Source organism: Cimex lectularius, unplaced genomic scaffold (genome assembly GCF_000648675.2).
Source record: "Cimex lectularius strain Harlan isolate CLEC.00 unplaced genomic scaffold, Clec_2.1 scaffold319, whole genome shotgun sequence".
Taxonomy (NCBI): Eukaryota; Metazoa; Arthropoda; class Insecta; order Hemiptera; family Cimicidae; genus Cimex; species Cimex lectularius.
In genome coordinates this window covers 385,148-409,524 of record NW_019393047.1, presented here as the reverse complement: position 1 = coordinate 409,524, position 24,377 = coordinate 385,148, and the positions used below count along the sequence as shown (strand labels likewise).

Sequence of the window (24,377 nt, the reverse complement as noted above, 5' to 3'; positions counted from 1 at the left end):
AGGAGTGGTTGAGATGAGAGGTTGGTGTCCGAGTGGATCGAGGTCACGATAGCTCAAGTGGTAGAGCAGCGGCGTATCTAGTCGAAGATCGCGGGTTCGAATCGCGCTCCTACCATTGACTTTTTTATCTCAACTGAAAACCTTAATTAATTATCTAATAATGTTTTTTTCAGACCAACAATTTTTATTAACATAATTAAAAACCGACAAAAACTACAATTTCGCCACTTAACTATTTACTTTTTTAAATATATTTTGTAAATATTACTCTTTTCTCTTGTGGTGTTCTTGTGGATTTTTACTAAATTGTTCCCAAACCCCATCCATGTCAGCATGGAGATGCACTGAGTTCGTTAGATTAGCTTTCAAGAAAGATCGCCAATGTTTCGTCGTTTTCCCCCAAAAAAAGTTTTACTGCGGGGTTATTACAAGTTTATTGTATGTCCCGAGAACTAGGTTTGTTCGAGAAACGAAAACACATCTAAAAAGACGTGTCTTTCAATTGGATACGAAAAAATCTAGTACAAAAAAAAAACTTTTTTCTTTCATCATTGAATTTATATTTACAACAGTATACGCATAATAAACTACCAACAGTACGGCATCAAATCAGATATAAAAATTATAATCGACAGTGATGACAGTTTTGGGGGTGCTCTAACGTTAAGTTGAGGAATACAAACATAGTTATTTATTTTTGTCTTGGTTTCTGATCGCGGAATTCCTGTTTTTAACTTTCATGTCAAAGTTTTAACTGCGCTAGTAGCATAAAATAATTGCTTCAATATTCAATATTCATACGTAATTGTAACAAATAAATATGGTACTTAGGTTGCTGAAACTACCTGCATAAAAAAATCTGTATTTTATTAAATGATTATTCGGAGATCGTGAGATGCGGTCTGGTGTGACGTAGGTTTTAGAAAAACATTTTCTTTATCGTGCCAACGTTTCGATCTTTATTGAGACCATCTTCAGGGCCTAGGATTTATAAACATGGTTTAAATTTTTCAATTACATGTAGGATGTGAAAAAATGAATTTATACAATGCCAGAAATTTTAGATTAAAAAAAAAAAGATTTCATACTTTGCCAGAAATTTTAGATTAAAAAAAATGATTTTATACAATGCTAGAATATTTTAGATTAAAATTCTAAAATCTTCTAGCATTGAATACATATATATATAAATTGGAAGGTTTATGGACCGACAAACAGCTGAGGTCATCGCCGGCCCTCCGTGTGTATTCCTTCTCTTTCCACTCTTTCTCGCGTGTTTTGTATTGAACTGCAGCCATTTGAGCATCTCGATCTGGTTGCTGACTCTTTGCTTTTACTTGTATATTACGTCGTTATTGTAAAATGCTAGCCTCTTGTTAGTACCTCAGGTTGTCAATTTAAGAATAGATACACAACATACAATACATAACATGTATATCGCCACAGACATAGAAGTCTGGTCACATTCACTCCCCCAGAGTACTCGATATTCCTCGGGGCGGGGTAAATAATCCCTTCCTTTCACGCTAATAAATTACATTCATCCTAATATATTAACATAAACACGACACAAACACTTCACACACTATACAAGCACAGCACAAACACACATAAACTATATACAGTTGAAAGTCCTTATAGCCCTGAGGTACCGGTACAGCGATTTGTGTCCGCTGCCGTGCCCCAAGACTACGCACAGGTCCGATGATATGCCAAAATATTGCCTATAAACATCGAGCCTTCTACAATTGAAAAGGTGCTCGACTGTATGCGTAGTCTTGTCAGTATGACCTTTTCCCTTTTTGACCCATTTTCCGTGAAACAGGGACCGACGTCTTCCTTAACCTGCCACAGTTTGGCCGGGTCATTTCTATTTTTCCGCGCCCAGCGGTTTTTCTATTATTCTTTTATCGTATTTGAAATTAATAACTTGAGATCCGCGGGGCGTATAAGTCGAGAAGCCTCGTGAGGTCCTCTGGCTGCTTCTTCGTTCCCAGCTCTCCCTATGTGGCCGGAAAACCACACCAACACGACCTTCTTCCCAACTGTATCGATCCCTTTTAATTGTTGTTTTATTTTGTTTACTAATGGGTCCATGCATTGAAAAAATTCAATTTTTTTTTTATCTAAAATTTTCTGGCATTGAATAAATTCATTTTTTTAAACCTCCAATTTCCTAGTAAATTAAATTTAAAATAAACGTCATTAGCTAAACAATTGAATTTTCAAATTAAACAAATACATGTAGGGGATATAATCAAAGACCAACTTAGAAAAACAGAAAAGCGTGTGAACTGTGGAATCTGGACACAAACAATCCAAAATCCTTGCGAGTTTGGAAAAAAAGAAAGAATAAAAGTTCTTGAAAATAAGAAGTAAAAGAGTCCTAATCTACCGGTCACTGCGAACTGAATGGGCATTTGAGGAAGATCGGTGTCCACCAACATGATACATGCAGATACTGCAAATAGGAAAAGGGACATCGATGAACCTACTCACAGATTGTGGTAGTATAACGTAGCCTTAGAAAAACTACAATAACTAAAACTGGCCATAATAATCAAAATCCTTGATGAATTTGGACGCCTTATGGTCTGAAGGTACACAACGTGGGATTTAATAGCTCTGAAAGAGGACAATATGCCAAATTCTGCATTCTATTTACCTCTAGACTGTCAACTAACGCCTTCAGTAAGCTATGATGCACACTCCGCATCACAGTTAGAAAGTGAAACATTAATATAACCCAAATTTTCGTTATTAAAAATAAAAAAATTTCTTTGCTTATTTTTTATATTTTCCTCTTCCTTTATTTTTATTCAGGATGTGGTAGAATCTTTTTGAACTTTAAGTCATTTTTTTTAAAGTGGCATTTGTTTTTAAATTTTTTGTATTATTTTATTGTATTTGAATAAATTACTTGAAAAAATGTGTTTTACAGTTCAACAAGCTACCTTCTTCAAATTATTTATATTATTCGACACATATAAACGAATAAACGTTACAATAAAAAAATACTGTTGTTAAGGAAAGCATTGTCTACCTTTTATTATCAGTTACCTTTTGTTTTTTGTTTTTTTTCCTTGACGAGGGTTCGCAACAGCAGAGGTCATATAAACCCTCAGGGTGCCGGTGTTTTTGATAAAAGCCCATTTGTAAGTATGTCGGGTTCGAATGCAGGGCCGCTGGAATCGAACCCGGGACCTTTACCTTACAATGATTAGCGCCGCGTCAAATACTAAACCTTGCAGCCACCGACGCCCCGATCAACCTTTACGAATAAAATGCAAATTTGCCTTGCTTATATTTCTTCAAAATTGTTTATTTATTTTTCCAGATTGTTAATAGTGTATTTTAACATCCCGTCGAAATGTTTACATTATTCAACAGAGTTGGGAAATTTTCGTAGACGCTTACTGATTGGTAAAGAGAAAACGGTAAATATCAAACGAAAGTACATATCAAACAAGAAGTTGTTATTTTACTGATGTACACATTATTAATTAATAGACTTTAAAAACTTTCACTCTGATCAGGCTGCAAAAAATTAATTTCGTAAATTATACAGGCAATTTGTGTTCGTCAGAAACAGAGATGTACTTGGCTGATATCACGTCTTGCGTTTGTCTTTTTTTGTGTTTGTTGATAATGAATTTATTTAATAGTGTTAATGTATGAGAGTACTGATGAAAGAATCGTATTTAAAATATCGTGCTCGGGTTGTGCAAGAGATGATGTAGATATATCGAGTAATCCAAGTCCCTAAACTAGTAAATGGTGTATGATTATAATGAATATGGAGACTAGAAAATAAAGGTATTTTTGTTCCTAAAGCCTTCTGGCTTATGTACTTTTCCTAGTTTCTTAATTTTGTGCAATCAGCTCGACCCTTCTTTAAAGAGTACAAGGTTATTTCGCGGACACAATTCCTGTTCTTGGGTTTTTTTGAATCCCAGGTTGTGTCTCCATTGAGCCGTTGCGTTGCTTACCATACCAGACGGTATTGATGGCTGTTCTTCACCATTGCATATCCTACAATTGAGGATCATCTTTGAATACTCATGATATCTAGATTCTTTTTCAAACGAACTGATTCATTTCCAGCCTTTCAATCCAAGAAACTGCGGCTAAGGTGGAGTAAATGGTGCATTCAGTGAGGAAGTGAAACACATTGTCTCTAACTTAGCAAAAAGTCAGAGGTCCTTCTAACCAGGGGGTGTTATTTAATCCTTATTAGCATGCGCCTTATTTTAATCACCGACCTCAAATCACCCAAGTTCATATTGGATTAAAATCAGAACCAAGCAATAGAGTAATGTATGATAAAGACATTTTATTTTATACAGATTTATACAGCTGAACGCGACGTGATGCCAGAGCAAGCGCCACAGATACTTCTCAGTGTTGCGCTGTCTTTTTAGGAAAAACCGAATCAAGATTATTCTGTCAATTAATTAATCTTTAATTAGGGTTTTGGTAGAGATAAAAAAGTCAGTGTAACGAGCGAGGAACCCACGACCTCTGAGAGGTTTCACTACTGTTCTCCGTGGCCATTTCATTTGCCGCCGAGAATCAAATATATTACACGACATTTGAAAAATGGCAAAAAGGAGGTAAAATTCAAAAGGTGGGGTTGAGATGGAGAGTTCGTGTCCGGGAGGATCGAAGTCACGATAGCTCAAGTGGTAGAGCAACGGCGTATTTAGCCGAAGGTCGTGGGTTCGAATCCCGCTCGTGACACTGACTTTTATTTCAACCAAATTAAAGATTAATTAATTGATAAGAATTTATTCGGTCAATAGAACCACGAAACCTAATATTTTGTCATTCACTGACATTATTAGATCTGAAGTTATATGGGTGGAATACTTGGTGACTAGTAGACAGTGTGAAAATCAGAGCTACTGCTTTTTATTATCTCAAGGGCAGAAGAAAGGGGGGATATTTATTTCAGGCCTTAAGAACACATTTATAATTCTGTGTATATCTTATAAATAGGTCCGTAGAACTGCACAATTTTTTTAGACTAATAAAATGTACAAGGAGGCCTTTACAATATGTAACTAGACGTTTATGAGGAACGGCCAACGAGCGACTTGATGTAAAATCTGTGATATTTCTCAACTATATTTATAAATCAAAACATGACATCTATAGAACTATACAGACCTGCAAAATGCATTAACTATAGTGAATTTTTCCCAGAAATCCTTTCATATTTCAGGCCTTTTTTCAGGACATATTTTCCTTTGTAAACACGATTCTCGGTTAAAAACGAAACATCATAAGCATACAATAATGCTTATGCCAACCCGAGCACCACTTTTAAGTACAGAGGGCAGGTCCTCAATGAAATGTGTAATTACGCTAGGCCTTAATATATATTCGTGCCTACCTTCAAAACTGATAGGAAAAAAATAAGAAATTCCTTCTTTAAACCTAACAGCAGAAGATTCCATTTCAAATTAAAACGGCAATAAGAAATTTCACAAAATATTTTAACCTTAAGTAGAACAATAATGTTGGCTGTGTCCCCAAAGGGTAGTATGACTGGAATTACTTTACTTTTTTATTTGTCGTGTCTGACCGTGAACACCACAAATACATATGTTGTAAATAAAAACAAGCGGTGAATTGTAATAAAAACATTTTTATTTTTTAGGCTAATAAAATGTACAAGGAACAGCATTTATAACCATTTTAAACCCTGAAACCGGCCAAAGTAAGGTTAGTTAACTAAGTTTGAATGCTTGGGTATGCATCAGTTGTAGAGCCTTTTCACCAAATGTGGGGGTAAATACGCGTAGTATGAGTAAAAATCAAATCTCAGTAGTTCTATCAGAAAGATGGCTAGAGACCATTCTAACGTGGGTTGGTGAAAATGCGAGGTGTTGACAATCTTGATAGCTAGCCGGACGGGGGAAAAACCTTTATAATTGATTGTTTAAAAAAGTTCATTTATTGAGACAGCGCGAGTTTGGCTACGTGCTCTGCTTGGGCTTTGAAAAGTTTCTGCTTAGCTTCTTCCACTTCAGGACTGTCTGGGATGTAGGCGGGAGCAGGCTGTTTTGGCAGATTTGTCGCCAAAACCCTAAAACCTCCGTGAGGATCAGACACATATGCGGCGCTCTGTACAAGTCCGTACGCGTCGACGTAAGAATATCCTGAAATTTAAACAGTTTATATCATAACTTAATAATCATACAAGAAAATGATTGGTTACGGTTTTACCCCCTTTTGTCGTTCCGTCGAGAGATTTTTCCTCGTGCTTGGCGGATGGGCCACCTGAGTAACCGTAGACGTACTGGCCGAGCTCGTCTTGAGCGTGGTACTGGGATGCGACGTGGAATGGCACAGCTGGCCCTACGACTGATACGACTGGTCCTGAGACCACTGATTTCGTGACAACCGGAGAGGACACGGCCGTTTTTGTAACAACGGCTGGAGCTACAGGTGCAACAGCACGGACTGGAACTAAAGCAGATGGAGGATGATGAGCGAAAGTTCCAAAAGATGCTGGAGCAACAACAGAGCTGACGACTGGCCCAGCGGCGGGTGCCAAAACTGGCACTGGACCTGCGACAGAGACTGAAGCCGGAGCTTTGTGTAATACTGCAAATTTTTGGGCATCGAGCACGTTTTGAGCAGCATTTCTTGCCTGAAATGTACATACTTTTTTATATATAATGAATGTAAAATTAAAGATCTTTCACCATTACAGCATGTTAATTGCTATTACATTTTAACATCTTAAAAACACAATCTACCTTAACTTCTTCCACTTGACCTAGATGATATTTTCGGGCAGCTGATACTTCTGGCAAATCTGAGACAGGTGCTTGACCGTCGGTTTCGTTGGCAGCTTCAGATGCTTCGGAATCTCCTGGTTCGACCGGCTCCTCTGTTTTCTCTGGTACTTCTGCGGAAACTTCGGGAAGCACTTCTGCGCCAGCATAGGTTTCTTTTTCTGTTTCAACAGACGAAGTAGCTACAGAAGGATCAGCATTGTCAGTATCGACGGTTTGAACAGGAACTGCAGGTGCTACAGAGCCTGCTAGTGCAGGAGCTACACCTACTGCTGGTACATGTGCTACAGCCACTGCTGGTGCATGTGCCACAGCCACTGCTGGTGTAGCAGTAAGTGCAAATGTAGGTGCAGGAACAGCTACAGCAGGAACAGACACAGCGACTTTTGTTTTGTCCGGAACAGCAGGCCCTACTGGAAGGTTGGTAGCTGCCACTCTAAACCCATTTACTGGATCTGAGACGTATGCCGCGCTTTGGACCAAACCATTTCCATCAACATACGAATAACCTGAAAATATTGATATCTAGTTTGCGTAACTACAAAGGATAAACAAAATTAACTACATTGAGATTAAACTGACCTCCCCTTGTTACCCCGTTTAGGGACTTTTCCTCGTGTTTCGCAGACGGACCGCCACTGTAACCGTAAACGTATTGCCCTAATTCGTCTTGAGCATGGTACTGGCGAGCAACATGGGGCACCAATACTGGAACACTGGGAGCGCCGAACGTCGGTGCCAATCCAAAAAGTAAAACAGCAACCTGGAATGTACCAAAATTATAAGAAAATTTCATTCGAGCGCAAAATTGACCGAACGACGTAGCCAAACACGATTTAATTTGGGATATTTAATAAACGGTAAGTTGTTGACATATCCATAACCAGACTAAATAAAATAGAAACAAATAGAACCAACAAATAGAAATTAAACAACTGAAAAATGAAGAAAATAAATTGAAACGTTGTCTTATACTGTAGAAACAACACAAATTAACTTGTCGACAGCTCACGCAAGGAAGCAATTATCGTCTCCTGTTTGGTTGTCTGCACTTCAGCACATTACAGACTTTGTAGCAAATAGACTCAAGAAGTAGATTAAAAATAGTATATTGCACAATTACAAGATGAATAAGAAAAATGAATTCGAGATTCGATACAATAAAAAAGACTATGAATAAGCTATACGTAAGTTCAATATAATTATTGTTCAGCCTTCCTCATTCCAATTTTCATTTAAGGATAAGGCTCATTAGAGAAAAAAATGGGCCTTCGTCGAACATTCAAGGAAAATGGCCACTTCATCATGATTATAGAACTTACTATTTACTAATTTAAACTAAATAAACACGTTTAATCAAATATTTTAAATATATGGTTTCAAGGTTATAGGCTATGCCGGGGTTCAAAACCCACAGCCGGCTATCGTTGCTATATAAAAGTCGGACATATGGAACCATTTGACCGCTGCGATGTGACTGTAGACATTTGTCGTGTTCTATTCCTCGGCCCTGTTTCTCAATCCGAATTCCTTCATTCTATCCTGTGACCCCTCCTAACCCTTGGTTACAAGGGGGGTATCCGGGCACAAAATAATGGTGTAGCCTAGAGGGCGTGGCAACCTCTCTAAAGCACAAGCTGTCTTATGTCGGCCTCAGGGTCGGCAGGGGCGTCGGGTGCCGTAGCAGAGTCACACGAGGGCCAGTGCGCCAGATCCTGTCTGCAAAGACGGGGGAGGGTTGTATGGCCATCTGTACCACGGGGTGACAGAAATGTTCCAGAATCCGGCCCTCTGTCACATTGGGAACGGATTCGTGGTGGCTTGTGGTGACGCCCCTGGCCGGAACTTAGACAGAGGCTGTCTTCTATCTGGGACCTTTCGTGAAGCTTGCGCATTGCCAGCGTATTACCCCCCGTTCCTCACGGGAGACGTTGTGACCGGACGACAGCATGTAAGCGTTGAGGACGTCATGATCATGCTACAGTCCCTGGGTGCGTGAGTAAGCGATTGGAAAAGGGTAGTGCAATCGGCGGTCTTTGACTCGAGTATGCTTTGCATTGTTGTGCGTATGACCGGCGTGGTACCCTTGGGGAAGCAAAGGATCGGACCACCTAGGCTAGACCTATGGCGTCCCTCGATTACGTGCAGCAGGTGTAGGCTGAGCTCGATAAGAGACCTTTGACCGTAGACAGTGCTCATCTAGGGGGTGGGTAGCAATCCCACTTTATAATCCGAAACCGCTGTCGGGGCGTTCCCGAAAGTTTCTACGCTGGAGGAGCCTCTACACTCAGAGAGATAGAGTCGCCTTCTCTATCTAGGGAGTACACGGGAGACCGGGCTGATGTATTTCGGCTTAGGTAGCGCCCCCTAGCCCAATGCAGGCCCGAACACCACTCGGAATGGACAAGCGGGGAGGGAGTTTGTCTTGGCCTTTGGGGCTGAGCTGCCTCTACACTAATACTGCGGCAACACACTTCTGTCGTATGCGGAGGTCAGAAGTCAGAGCTCTCATCTTGAGAATCAAAAAGTCTGATAAGGCAGGAAGACTAGGTGCGGACGTTAAAGATCCTCATTGTCTTTTTAAGGACGACTGAGTATACGGGACAGACTGTAGACATTTGTCCGAATATGTCACACCTGCGAATATGCCTGCATTTCTAGGCTCCAGAATAATTACTTTATTAAGTAAGCTGTAAAAATACCAATACCTAAATTGTAAAACTGGACATTATAAAATACAAGCTTATTTGAGAAGTTTCAAAGTTAATTAAATTTATGAATTGATAATTAAACTCAATAAGTTATGCTCTTATCCTGAGTGAATCTGCAATTTTGTACCGCTGCAATGCACTCTATATTTTTGCCATGTCCTGATAAAATTTAGGTCGTTTTTAAGTTATCTGAAAGTGCATTCCCTCGTGACGTTATAGACGGAAAGATTGATTCTGTATTATGCTGTCGAAGTAATTCTCCATTTTATGATTTTTTTTTGTTGAAAAGCGTCTTCATAACTATTTACTACTTAATTTTTAACCAAACTGTTTTGCATGCTGGACTGATGTCTCCTTCCATGCGCTTTTACTCAATTCTCAAAGACAATTCATGTTGGTTTCTAGTAGCTCGTCTTTTCCAATCATCGGAATATTATTTTGCAGTATTTTCGTTGTGCAGTATTTATGTTAATACATACAACATTTTCCGGTGTAGCCAACAATATGGTTAGTCATTGCAAAAGTTTTCGGATAGCAAGAGGTTCCGCTAGGTCATTGGGGCAATAGCGACCAACCTGAAGTTTTGAACTTAGATAAGTGCTTTCTCATTTTTTATAGGTAACAAAGGCACCGCCCACCTGATTTTCCGTCAGGATAAATATTAAGTGTGGCCTCTTCGTTCTTATTACAAGTTATGTCGGCCCATGTATATCAAAGTTGTGAACTTTTTAAAAAAATTATGTACATGATGCTCATTCATTGCTGATTATACTATTTCACGGACAAATGCAGACTGCTAGAAATGAAATTGTTCTGAATCCCGTAGAGATTCTTAGCAGACACAGGCGTAGTGCAGACCGAATTTTACCTTTTTTAATCTATCCTATCTACGTAGCTATTTTCTGCTATAGCTGTTGTCCTATCACTCTATTGATCTATCTTTTCTATCCCACTTTAATAATCTAAATTATTCGTCTTTTATCCTTGTTTCATTTTTAGTATTTACTTTGTTTCTTCCATTCTCCATATCAGTATCCCACATTCAGAGCTTTTGTCTGTCTCTCTGTCTGTCTGTCTGTCTGTCTGTCTGTCTGTCTCTCTCTCTCTCTCTCTCTCTCTCTCTCTCTCTCTCTCTCTCTCTCTCTCTCTCTCTCTCTCTCTCTCTCTCTCTCTCTCTCTCTGTCTCTCTCTCTCTCTCTCTCTCTCTCTCTCTCTCTCTCTCTCTCTCTCTCTCTCTCTCTCTCTCTCTCTCTCTCTNCCCTCACTCTCTCCTCTCTTTCTCTCTCTGTGGGTGGGTGTGTGTGTGTGTAAACGTTATTGAATTTCATTAGAATTTTTGGAGGTTAGTTCAGCTGGTCTTTGTGATGAAGAAACAAAAATTCTAATATGATTATTGTCAGGTCGAGAAAAACTCTAACTTTAATAATTTTATGTCCCCTTTTTTTCAGGTTTATATAGTTGGTAAATAAAGACAATAATGTACGGTACAAGATGATGTACAATTGTACATTCTTTTCAATTAATTAATCTTAATAAAGGCTTTTGGTTGAGATAAAAAAAGTCAATGTCACAAGCGGGATTCGAACCCACGACCTTCGGTTAAATACGCCGCTGCTCTACCACTTGAGCTATCGTGACTTCGATCCCCTCGGACACCAACTTCCCATCTCATCCCAATCTTTAGAATTTTACCTCCTTTTTGCCATTTAAAAAAAAAATTCAGAAGGTACGGTTCGAATCCCGCTCGTGACACTGACTTTTTTATCTCAACCAAAAGCCTTTATTAAAGATTAATTAATTGAAAAGAATTTAGTTGATCAAGCGGACCACGAAACCTAATAATTATAAATTTTATTGGGAAATGAATATTATTTTCAGTCATAATTTTATTTATAAATTGCCCCTTGAGTTTTGTGTGACATGAGATCTGCAGTTCGGACATATCCGATCATTTTGCTTTGCCTACCCTATCTGTTTTAGTCTTCCCAATGCATGAAGTTTCTTCTTCAGTGGTGGGTTTGTTATGTGTTTTATGGATGAGTTTTTATGCGATTTTTCGGCCAATTTTTTAATTTAAATGCAATATCTTAATATTGTTTTCTTGGAATGGTAACTTGTAAAATCATAAAAGGAAATATTAATTTTTTGAAACATTATTATTATCGTTAAGATATTACTTTTTATATCATAAGTAACTTTTTATCTTAGTATTTCTATACAAAACACTAAAAGATAACAAATAGAGGAGGAAGTAAAAAGTATTTAGTTTTCTAGAGCAACAATGTAAGATATACATTCATCACACTTTAATACTGCGCAGAGCTTTTTGGAAAAGTTAATATTTGGAATTTTAAACATTTCGAAATTGTCAAATTTATGTAGTGCACAATTTTTAATGCAAATTGGCTAAGATTGAGCAAAACTTGCACTTTAAGTGCTTTAGTCATAAGACAAAATAGAAAAAGTTTTTGACCATGGCAAGTTGTGGCATTAGTCGTATAAAGCCTACATTTGTTACTAATCAGACATTATTTACAAAATAAAATAATCGTATTTTAATAGCACATATTTAGTTTTATTGCACTGGAAATCATTTTCACTATTTCTCTCTCACTCGCTCTCTCTCTCTCTCTCTCTCTCTCTCTCTCTCTCTCCCTCCCTCTCTCTCTCTCTCTCTCACTCTTTCTTTCTTTCTTTTAAAAATAAAAGTAAATAGAAGTAACCACTTATTTATTTATACTATACGTTTATCGTTAAAAAAAAATTCGTACCATACCTGGCATTTCTTACTATTTTAATTGACTAATCTTTCATACATGGCCCTAATAAAATTATGAAAAAAAGAAAATAATTTTCCTGCTTCGTGTTTCAGGAGGCATTTTAGTTTACTATTTTTCAATTGAAGAAGGAAGTGAACTACGCCCAGACAAAAAGGAGAAACAACATAAAATAGCGGTCTAACTAAAATCTGTCGTTAACATAACGGAACTTACCTGTGCTATCATCATAGCGGTGCAGATTTGTGACCAGGACTCGCCTTGATCTTTGTCTACTTATCATGACGCAGTCCTTGGACCTTGCCTTATATAAAGATCTCCCACTACCCTATCCACTGACGCAATACAGGACTAGAGGACACCGGTACCTTGCAGACATTTACCCGACTATTAATTACTGCATACAATATGACGCGAAATGTTGTGGTTTTAGATGATTGCGATTAGGAAAATAAATGTACTGAAAAGAACTAGAAAATTATATACTGCAGATTTTATTATAGTCATACGAGAAAGGACCTTTAAAAGATAAAATCGTCACTATTAATATTTAATTTGAAAAAACTTGTGTCTGTTTATGTTAAGCTGGTTCCAGATAAAAAATTGCATCTTGATCAAAATTTATTTTAAAAAAACATATATATATATAACTTAACTTCAATGTTGTGTTTTCCTTTCTGATGGTAATAATTCAAATTATTACTATGTATTAATAGATATAATATACAAGCTTTATGCTTGATCTTAATGAGATATGAACGTTAATTACCAAACAGGACAATATTCATAGTACATAATTGGGCTCTTAGACTCCGTAATGTAATCCAGAAACGCAGCTTTCGTGCCATTGCGATTTCCCTGTCATTTCGTCTTATTGAAAAAGGTCAGTTATTTGGTTTGAAAAGATCGATCATACATGACGGTCCAGTTATGATCATGCCCTTCCGCCCAAAGACCGGCTCTATAAAAAGAAACAATCAAAACAGAAAGGAACAAAAGACGGGAGGAATACCTTCTGCAAGCCCCCGAGATCGTTCAACTTGTATCTGAAAGTACAACGATCCCGATTCCTTGTCCACATCGTAAAGAGACACCATTGTATAATGCAATCTCTTAATATTGTTTTGAAGGTTTGTGTTGTAAAATCACAAAGGAAAATTCTAGCTTCTTTACTTTCATTGTTAATATTAAGAACTTTTCATCTCGTACTTACATATTTTTCTTAATATTTGCTATATAAAGTAGTAAAACCTAGCTGATAAAGAAGCACGAAGAAAATCTTTTGTATAGTAGAACAACAATTTATGATCATATATTTTTATAATTTTATATAACAGCACTTTTTGACAATTAAAAAAAACAACATATAAACAATTTAGTACTAAACTTCTAAGGAAAAATGACTATTAGTGAGGAAAATATTATTGCATTCGGTCTTACGACAAAAAGAAAAATATTTTGAGGATAGCAAACAAATTAACGCTCAGTTGGTTACCCAAACGATTTCTTGTTAGTAATCAACTCGTAAATGAAAGATATGAATGAAATAATTTTATTTTAACAGCAAATATTTATTTTTGGATAGAGGTAATTCATACATACCCACACACATATACACTTTTTCTCTCCCTCTCTTTCTTTCTCCCCCTTTCGTTCTCTAAAGGCCAATTTGTCCGCCACTCTTTATATCTCTCCAAATTAAAAATATGTACGTTCCACAATCATTTTGTTTGTTATTTTGTATTTATTTATTTTTGAAACACCGAACTTGTTGATTGTAAGAAAGATCAATATGACCTAAATCTGCGAGTATTATAAATAAAGCGTTCCAATTCCATTCTCAATCTCTCCCTCTCTCACTCTCTCTCACCCTCTCTCTCGCCCTCTCTCTCACTTTCTCTCTCTGTCTTTTTTCTTTCTTTTTCTTCATATCTCACACTATATTACTTTATATTATACGTCCAATGATTTTTCTTTCTCTCATCCTCGCAGTAACTCGCTCTCTCAATCTCTCTTTCTTTCTCTATATGTCGAATCTGACCACCTCTCTCTCATTTTCTCGTTCTCTCTCTCTCTCTCTTTCTCTTTCTCTCTCTTTCTCTCTGTCTTTTTTCTTTGTTTTTCTTCATATCTCACACTCTATTGCTTTATATTTTACTATATATTTCACTTTCATTGATTTTTTCCGTCACTCTCTCTCTCTCTCTCTCTCTCTCTCTCTGTCTCTCTCTAACTCTCTCTCTCTCTCTCTCTCTCTCTGACTCTCGATTTCTCTTTTTTCTATCATACCTTTTCACTCTCTTTCTCTCTCTCTTTCTTTCTATATATATTTATCTGTCCACTTCTTTTTCTCTTTTTGTCTCTGTCTTGCTTTCTCTATAAATTTATCTGTCCACCTCTTTTTCTCTTTTTGTCTCCCTCAGTCTTTCTTTTTTCTTTTTCCTCATATCTCACACTTTATTACTTTATATTGTACTATATATTTCACTCTCAATGATTTTTTTCCGTCACTCAGTCTCTCTCTCTCTCTCTCTCTCTCTCTCTCTCTCTCACTCTCTCTCTCTCTCACTCACTCTCTCTCACCCTTTCTCTCTCGCTTTCTCTCTCGCTTTCTCTCTCTCTCTCTCTCTCTCTCTCTCTCTCTCTCTGTCCTTTTTCTTTCTGTTTCTTCATATCTCACACTATATTACTTTGTATTATACGTCCAATAATTTTTATGTCTCTCTCCCTCGTTCTATTTCGCTCTCTGAATCTCTCTTTCTTTCTCTATATGTCGAATCTAACCACCTCTCTCACTCTCTCTCTCTCTCTCTCTCTCTCTCTCTTTCTGTCGTTTTTCTTTCTTTTTCTTCATATCTCACACTCTATTACTTTATATTATACTATACATTTCACTTTCATTGATTTTTTTCCGTCACACACACTCTCTCACTCTCTCTCTCTCTTTCCCTTTCTCTCTCGCTTTCTCTCTCTCTCTCTCTTTCTCTTTCTCTCTCTCTCTCTGTCTTTTTTCTTTCTGTTTCTTCATATCTCACACTATATTACTTTGTATTATACGTCCAATAATTTTTATCTCTCTCACCCAAGCTCTATCATTCTCTCTCTCTCTCTCTCTCTCACTCTCCCTCACTCACTCTGTCTTTCATTAATAGTAAGAAATGTCGTTCGCGATATAAGTTTTCAACAATTTTTAAATAAAACTATATCTATTCATTCATTTCAATATCTCTTTCCTTCCTTCTTAAATTGAAGGCGCCTACAGACATGAAAAGAAATCTGCGGATTCTGGTTCAAAGAAAGAAAATACAAATTAAATGTTACATCATATCAAGGTAATTGTGGCAAAAGATCAACAGGAAAGTTTCACTCCATGGTAACAAAATTTGATCAACAGCATACTAAACTGTATTTACATTCATTTTAAGACAGACATGGTGAAAATAGAGCACACCAGTTCTAACGAAACCTTCGCGAGAGCAAAGAGTATGTATCATCATCACATTCACACACAGTTACAACAGAAGATGAAATGATAATCGCAATAAAAATGCAAAATAAATCTATCTGGATGTAATATAACATAAACTAATTCATTGACAAATGGCCGCCTTATCGCAGGGTTAAAATATACATTAAAATAATCAGTATACAAACATTTAATAATAAATATTCAAGAAAAATACAATTAATTATTTTTGCATACAAAAATTGGTATAGTACAACCGGAATTGGGTGTATAAAGGAATAAATGATGTTGACTGCTTCATCAACCTCTCAAAAATGACTCATAGGGTAAATTGGGTCAAACCACCATGGCAACAGTTGGTTTAGTTTTAAAATACAAATGCTACAACCAATAGGTAGATATATGCCTGTCCTAGCGGTTATGGTCTATTAAACGATTTCAAACTTTCGTATCATCAGTAATCGTGTTTATAATAAAGATAAAGTGATCTTTAACTCTCAATTTTAAAAAAACTATCATAGTTGTAGATGTAGATGTGATATTTCAGGGTGTGGTATACTGCGCCCTTTGAGAGCAATTGTATCCCCCGTTCTCTGCCTAAAGCACATCGGTGAGTCCTATTTCATCAAGAAACTTGATTAATAGGCCCGGTTTCAGTGGTTGAAGCTCTTCTATGGTCACATTGTACATCCCAAAACACTTCCTCCTGCGGGCTAATGTTGCTCCGGAGTTTGGTAGTAAGTGTGTTGGTGTCTCTTCTGCTTCTTTGCAGAATCTACATGTGCCATCTTGGATTATTTCAATTTTCTTTAGATGTCCATTTAATCTACAGTGTCCTGTCAGAAATCCTGTGAGGATTCGCAGTCTGTTCCTGCTTCCTTTGACACATTCTGTGATTTCTTTCTTGCCAAAATTGGTTAGAAGATTCTTGGATTGGCTATGTCCAATAAGTGAATTCCAAAGTTCTCTCATTTTCTTTTTGTCATTCTGTCTGTGATATTTGTTAATAGTGTGGATTCCTATGCCACAGAAGGGTTCGGGTCCTATCAGCGGTGTGGCAGCCCCTTTCCTTGCAAGGATGTCCGCTTCTACTCCCATGTGTCCTGGGACCAACAGAGGCTGACTTTATTCTGCATACCTAATATATTTACTTTGGTTTTGCAGTTCAGCACCATCTTTGAACTAATGGTATTTGAGCTTAGTGCTTTGATGGCTGCTTGGCTATCTGACCTGAGAGCTATATTCTTGTTTATGTATCTTTTATTTAGAATGAATTGGATACATCTTTCAATTGCGTGAATCTCAGCTTAGAAGATACTGGTGTGTTTTCCCATGCGTTCTGAGGATTTGGTGCCGGGTCCAAATACTCCTGCTCCAGTACCTTCTTGTGTTCTAGATCCATCTGTGTACCAAAGGATGGTGCCATTTTTAAAGGAGTTATTTCCCTTTCCTTCCCATTCCTTTTTGGTGCCCAGATGTATTCGGAATTTTTGGTTAAATTCAAACATCCTGTTCATGTCATCTCTTGGAGCCATGAGTGATGGATGGTTTTTCCACAGTTTGTTTCTGTCTCTCCTTTTCAGTTTTATTCCTGTTGGAGGTTTCTCTCTAATAAAGTTGATTATGGTTTTCTGTGCTGTCCTTTCTACCATGTGATAAAGGGGGATTAGTCCCAATATCTTTTCCATGCTAATTGTAGGACATGTTCTCATTGCTGCCGTTATGCAGATGCATGGAAGTCTCTGTATTTTTGTGAGTTCTTTCGTTTTGGTTATTTGTTACGCTTTATCAGCCCAGGCTATAGCTCCGTATGTAAGTAAAGGTCTTACTATTATGGTGTACATCCATAACAGGGTTTCTGGCCTACATACCCAGTTTCTTCCTGTTATTCTTCTGCACACCATCAAAGCTCGTGTCGCCTTTGTGATAATGGAGCTGATGTGTTTCTTGAATGTTAGTGTTTTATCTAGTGTGATGCCCAGATATTTAACTTCATTTTTTATTTATTTCACAGTGCTGTTGAGTTTGATTTCTTTCATGTGATCTAGTTTCCTTTTCCGTGGAAAAGTGACTATAGTTGTTTTGTTTGGATTAATCCCCAAGCCTGCACTTTTACACCATTCTTCTGTGATTTTCAGTCCCTCTTGGATTATATCGCAGAGGGTTTCCTCGAATTTTCCCCTGGCTGTCAGGACTATGTCATCTGCATATCCCTGACATTTTATTCCTGAGCGGTTCAGGGTTTCGAGCAGTTCATCAACTGTTAGGCTCCATAAAAAAGGTGATAATATCCCCCCTTGAGGACATCCTTTTGTTGTTCTAACTTCTATAGTGTTTATTCCTACATTTGTTTCAGCTATTCTAGTTCTTAGCAGTTCTCCAATCCATCTAGATGTTGTTTGGTCTATGAGTTTTTCCCCCCAGGGAGGCTTCCATTGATGCATGAGATGCATTATCGAAAGCTCCCTCAATATCGAGGAACGCGCAGATTGCTATTTCTTTTGTTTCCAGTGTTTCCTTTAGGTCACTGGTTAGTTGGTACAGTGCAGTTTCTGTATGCATCATGCAAGATCATAGTTAAGAAAAAACTTTCTCTGACGAACTTTTCTTTTTTTAAATTGAATCAAATAGGGAGATCTTATATATATTTAGTTTAATTTAACTGGACTTCATTAAGTTAAGGTGACAGGCGTAAGAGGAAAAACCAGACCATTTGTATGAAAAACCTTTTTTTTATGATGTTGTGAATAATTAATTAATTATAAAGTTTCACGGCTTTTATTAGAGAATAATTAGAGTTTCATTGAGCCTGCTGGAAAAAAAGAAAGAAGTTTTTATCCTTGTCAAGTTTAGGTACTGGTTCTATACATTTTATCGCATTTGTCTAATGAGTCTTTACTTCAAAATAACTAAACACAATAATAAAATAAATATATTTATGTTTCTTAGAAATGCTCCATTTACGACATTCACAACAAAGGTACAAACAGGATAGTTTGTAGTTTGGTCGTTTCGGATCGTTTCGATCTGCTTATCATCCTTTTTCGAATGAGCCTTTATTTTTAAAAACTTAATCAAATAAAGAAATCTTAAATATATTTAGTTTCAACCCCATTAAGTGAAGTTAACAGGCGGAAGAGGAAAAACCAGACCATTTGTATGAAAAACCTCGTTTTAAATAATTATGTGGATACCGTTAATCCAAAACGGTTAGAATGCTTATTACATGAAAATACTCGTTAAATTTAAGAACAAAAATAAATAACTAAACATTTTTTTAAAAAAGTGTAGACGACCAGGTCGTTTTGGTACAGGAATTATAAAATTTGTTCTTATTCTCCAAGAGTCGTTATGTAAATAAAAAAAATATTGCTAGAACTATTAGTTTTGTAGAACTAGATGCAGATGCCGAAAAAGCAATGGTTTTGCGTACTGTTTGTATTTCATTGCTTAGATAGTAGTAGAGGTTGAAATTTTCTTATTGTTAAATTTAGGCAAAATTGGGTATGCTTTGAATGTGAAAATGAAGTTTCAGTCAAATTTAACCTTTTATATAATAAAATCTAAATGAGAATATTTTAAAAGAAACCTATCGTTGCTGTGCTCAGTTCCAATACTTTCCGGTACGATGCTACAGACAAAATTCAGCAAAAATATGACGCAGTTTTGCCTTTTTAATCATTCTAGTAAGCTTTAAGAAGCTTGATTTTTATGTATAACATGCTACATTCCTCATTAGTTAAATTAGCATTTTAAACTTATTTTATCCCACCTTCAGTCTTGAAAGCTCTGAATTGATTTACGAACTGAAAAAAGAAAAATATGAGGAAAATAAATCGAATTGAAACCCAAAGGGGAAAATCACGCGAAACCTGCATGGCTCATCAAGGACAGATGTTATTTCGGGCGTTAAACTATCTGAATATTTATCGGCCGAGTTGTAAACATGTGGGCTTTTATATTATATAAAATCGGCTTTCCGAACGGTCCGGCCATTAGTTGAATCGTTTATTAGTAAAGTTTTTTTATTTAATTAACGGAGAGATCGAATCTTTCCAAGGCCGTTCGTAGGCGTAGTAATGCTCTCAATTAGAAAATTAGCGCTGATATTGCATAATGAAAATTAAAATTGAAATTTTATGAGAAGTAGTGACTATGAATCACGTTTGACATCATTCAACGGTAAAAGAAACAGAGAGAACGTCATAAGATTGAACATACAATGAAATGCTGAATCCTCAAAAACAAAATAATTACTAATAACTCTCTTACAATTGAAGAATATACATGAAAATTAAAACATTTAATATAATATATTGCAATTACTAAGACATAGCACTTATTAGCGTTCTTTATTTAAGCAGGAAAATACCCCAGCAATAAATATTTATATAGTAAAACATGTGAATGGCGTGATTGGGATGCAACCGATAGTTTTTCAAAAGGAGTCAAACAAGGGTGCTTATTGAGCTCGCTTCTTTTCACATTGTTTTTCATGAATTTCCCAGATAGTATTGATGTCGGACGTTTGGTGGGTAAGACTAAAGTTAACTCTCTTTTTAATGCAGATGATATTGTGCTAGTGGCTGATGATGGAGATCCTTTCAACTGATGATTCAGAATGTATATATTTGACTTCTGGAATCTTAGTATAAAGTTAGATAAAACTAAAATTGTAGCATTTGAAAAAGGGAATGACAGAAATAGTGCCGATGGAAAATGAACATACAAAAAAAACCCAGTAGAAGTAGCACATAGTTATATATATCTCGCGGTAAAACTAAACAGTTCCTTAAATATCAAGTCCCATTTAAAAGATAAATTAACAGCAGGTAGGCGTAGCGTAGGAGGGGTTCAATCTTGTGTTCTTCTCATAAATTTATGAATGACTATCGAATAAGCAGTACTGCGAAATATAAAATTTTTAATTCAGTGCTGCTGACTATTATTTGTTATGGTTGTCACCCATGGGGACGTGGGTGCTACGGGGAGATTGAGAAAAGGTAAAGATTATTTTGTGATTAGTGACCGTTAATCGATAATTATTCAGAAATCGTGAGATGCGGTCTGGTTTGATGTAGGTTTCAGAAAAACATTTTCTTTATCGTGCCAAGTGGGCACTCTCAACACGACACGATCGAAACGTTGGCACGATAAAGAAAATGTTTTTCTGAAACCTACATCACACCAGACCGTATCTCACGATTTCTGAATAAGTAAAGATTATTTATAAAACGGATGTTCTCTTTATCTAATTATAAACCATCATACATCATTTTACATGTATACCATGTTTACTCCATTTTATTTAGTCCAATAGACTGTAATTTAGTCAACAGACCAAATTACTTCTTTCAATTAATTGATCTTTTTATAGAAGGTCTTGGCCGAAATAAAAAAGTTAGTGTCACGAGTGGGATTCGAACCCACAACCTTCGGCTCAATACGCCCCTGCCCTAACCACTTGAGCTATCGTGCCTATATAGAGCAGCGGCGTATTGAGCTAGGTCGTGGGTTCGAATCCCGCTCGTGACACTAACTTTTTCATTTCAACTATGTTCACTTTTGATGTAAAGCTGCATTTTTATTACGTATTAAAGTCAAATCATTCAAAATATCCTGATATGATAGCTGACTACAACTGGCCGATATTTGCAATGTGCAATTAGATGACTGGCCTAGTGTCAATTAGAAAGGGCAACCCAAATATTTATTTATATTTAGTCAAATCCTCTTCCTGATGATAATCATCAGTTCGAAAACAACATTGATAATTAAAAATAATTGCCAAAACATCCTGTTAGTTTTTTTTTTTTTTTTTTTTTTTTTTTTTTTTTTTTTTTTTTTTTTTTTNCAAATTCGTATATGTGTGTTCAAATTTGGGGGGTTATTGGGAAAAAAGGGCCAGGGGCAACGGTGGGAATCGAACCCACGACCGCGGCGTGAGAGTCTCTCATGCTAACCACTCGGCTAATCCTGTTAGCTGACACTGCTAATATATGTAAATTTTCATTTCAACGTCATCCTCATTAATTTTTATTACTTCCCGTGTTGTTAATTTTTACCTGTTGCAAATGAAAGCTATTACATTAAATAAAACGGAGGATAAGTTATCAGGAAATATTTCTAACCTCGTAGGTGTTGTGTATTCAGGATGTATCAACTTCTATAGTCCACCCATTTAATTCCGAACCGATTAATTTTAGCAAAAAATCGTCTTTTACAAACCCCAAGTCACATTTAGCTAGAAATCGCTCGGTGGTAACAGATTTAACACAACTTTCTCATCTTGCTGGGAAATGACAGTAACTTTGTTATTTTAAAAGGGAATCCCATATTTTTATTGTACAATTCGATTGGAGAGCTTATTTTCGAGTAGAGTTCGACCATTTATGAGTTAGGCCCGACAGAAGACACGTGAGGCGGTACATCCCTCAGGGCTTGATTTTTAGTCAGAAGTAAATAAACTTGAATTGTTTTATTTTCATACTAACACTGAAAAAAATTTTCTCACTGTATTTTTCTTCTTCACCTTTTCAAACTATGAAATGACTAGACTAGTTTCATATAATATCACAAACAGTTGATATTATATGAAACTAGTTTAGTAATTTCATAGTTTGAAAAGGTGAAGAAGAAAAATAAAGTGAGAAAATTTTTTGAAATTACTAAACTAGTTTCATATAATATCTACTGTTTGTGTTATTATATGAAACTAGACTAGTCATTTCATAGTTTGAAAAGGTGAAGAAGAAAAATACAGAGAGAAAACGTTTTCCAGTGTTAGCATGAAAATAAATCAATTCAAGTTTATTTACTTCTGACTAAAAATCAAGCCCTGTGTAAGGTACATTAAAGTTCCGAACGCTAGGTGAAGATTTAAAATTAGAAATATTTTATTTCACTACATTCCTGATAACTAAGTGAACATTGTCTGCATAAGCTGGTAAATCTGCAAAACGGTATGCTCTTTGAAACCACAAGATGGCCCACCCCCTTTATTTCGAAAACGATAAACTTTAGCAAAAGCTGGCCTTATTCAAACCTCAAGTTAATGTTCGCTTCAGTAAAAGTAGCATAAAATAAGCTCTAGAATTGAATTGACACTAGCATGAGAACGGCAAGATGAGACAGATATGTTAAATCTGTTACCACCACAAGTTTCCTAAAAAAAACTTAACTTGGGGTTTGTAAAGGGGTAGGTAAAACGATTTTTTTGTTAGTGTTATATAGTTTACGAATTAAAAGGGTAGACTATAAAATTTGATAAACCTTGTGTTAACAAACATTAAATTGTTTTTCTCCCAAATGTAATCACTTAAAACTGAGAAAGTGACAAATTCGTGATCTAATTTTTATTTCTATTTGGAAATATGACGAATCCGTATCGTGACGAGAGATTAAGTACCTATAAGTTATCAACTGAGATTTTTTTTCCAATTTTCATCTACGAGGTATCATGAGTTGCAGATAATCAACAATTTGAGGAATCGTATTTCAAATGTGAGTAATGGCGATAGAAACATAACGATATATCATAGTAGCAATTGTTGAGATATGAGTATTAATTAAAAAACACAGATAAAAAATATTATAAGTAAAACATTAAATTTGATATTTATTAAGCGAAATATCTTATTTTTTGTGATAATACTTTTCAGAACCGGAAATCGAAGAGAAAAAAAATTGCCTCCGGCAAATCCAGCCAAAGTGTGTTTAGTTTACTGTTGTTCGTTTTTAATGGCGTTAATGGCTTTAAAGAGTACTCAAAACGAACTGGGTTTTCAAAAACAAACTTTTTGGCCAACTTCACTATATTGTCACTTAATTTTGTATATAAATAGTTGCAATAAACGCGATAAATATTTATAGATGTTGTAATTATGAACAAAATTTCCATTTTAAACTGGAAAATATAAACAATAAAGTAATTCTATTACATTTCGTAGTCCGATTGGCCAAATAACTTCTTTCATTTAATTAATCTTTTTACGTAAGATATTGGTTGAAATGAAAAGTTAATGTCACGAGCGGGATTCGAACCCACGACCTTCGGCTAAATACGCCGCTGCTCTACCATTCGAGCTATCGTGACTTCGATCCACTCGCGGAAGGTCGTGGGTTCGAATCCCGCTCGTGACACTGACTTTTTCATCTCAACCAATACCTTACATAAATATTAATTAATTGAAAGAGGTTATTTGGTCAATCGGACCACGAAATCTAATGAATTTAATAAGCATAAGCAAATTAAGTATATATTCACTAAAGCTCTCCGTGGCCATTTCATTTGTCGCCGAGAATCAAATAGATTACACGACATTTGAAAAATGGCAAAAAACAGGGAAAATTCAAATGGTGGGTTGAGATGGGGAGTTGGTGTCCGAGTGGATCGAAATCACGATAGCTCAAGTGGTAGAGTAGCGGCGCATTTTAACCGGAGGTCGTGGTTCGAATCCCGCACGTTATACTGACTTTTTTATCTCAACCAATACCTTACTTAAAGATTAATTAATTGAAAATAATTTATTTGGTCAATCGGACCACGAATTCTAATAGATACATCAAAATCTTGATTGCTGTTCAGCCGATTGCCACTCTTGACTCCAACATATCT

At 36.3% G+C, this 24,377-nt stretch overlaps 1 protein-coding gene across 1 annotated transcript; it reads right to left on the bottom strand.

Annotated features, from left to right (window-relative positions):
* Positions 1 to 5,634: 5,634 nt before the first annotated feature.
* On the bottom strand, positions 5,635 to 12,587 carry LOC106670256 (calphotin-like). Its single transcript, XM_014400435.2, has 5 exons — positions 12,511 to 12,587; positions 7,389 to 7,569; positions 6,768 to 7,315; positions 6,232 to 6,658; positions 5,635 to 6,164 (listed from the first exon to the last, which is right to left on the bottom strand). The coding sequence occupies exons 1-5, from the start codon at positions 12,523 to 12,525 to the stop codon at positions 5,959 to 5,961; spliced, it is 1,377 nt and encodes a 458-aa protein (XP_014255921.1). The 5' UTR covers positions 12,526 to 12,587; the 3' UTR covers positions 5,635 to 5,958.
* Positions 12,588 to 24,377: the final 11,790 nt, after the last annotated feature.

Excerpts from the sequence above, each read along its gene's own strand:
- LOC106670256 (XM_014400435.2), bottom strand. Across the intron at positions 7,316-7,388 it reads AAACGGGGTAACAAGGGGAG|GTTATTCGTATGTTGATGGA; the intron begins GTCAGTTTAATC and ends CAATATTTTCAG. Across the intron at positions 6,165-6,231 it reads CGACGGAACGACAAAAGGGG|GATATTCTTACGTCGACGCG; the intron begins GTAAAACCGTAA and ends TTTAAATTTCAG.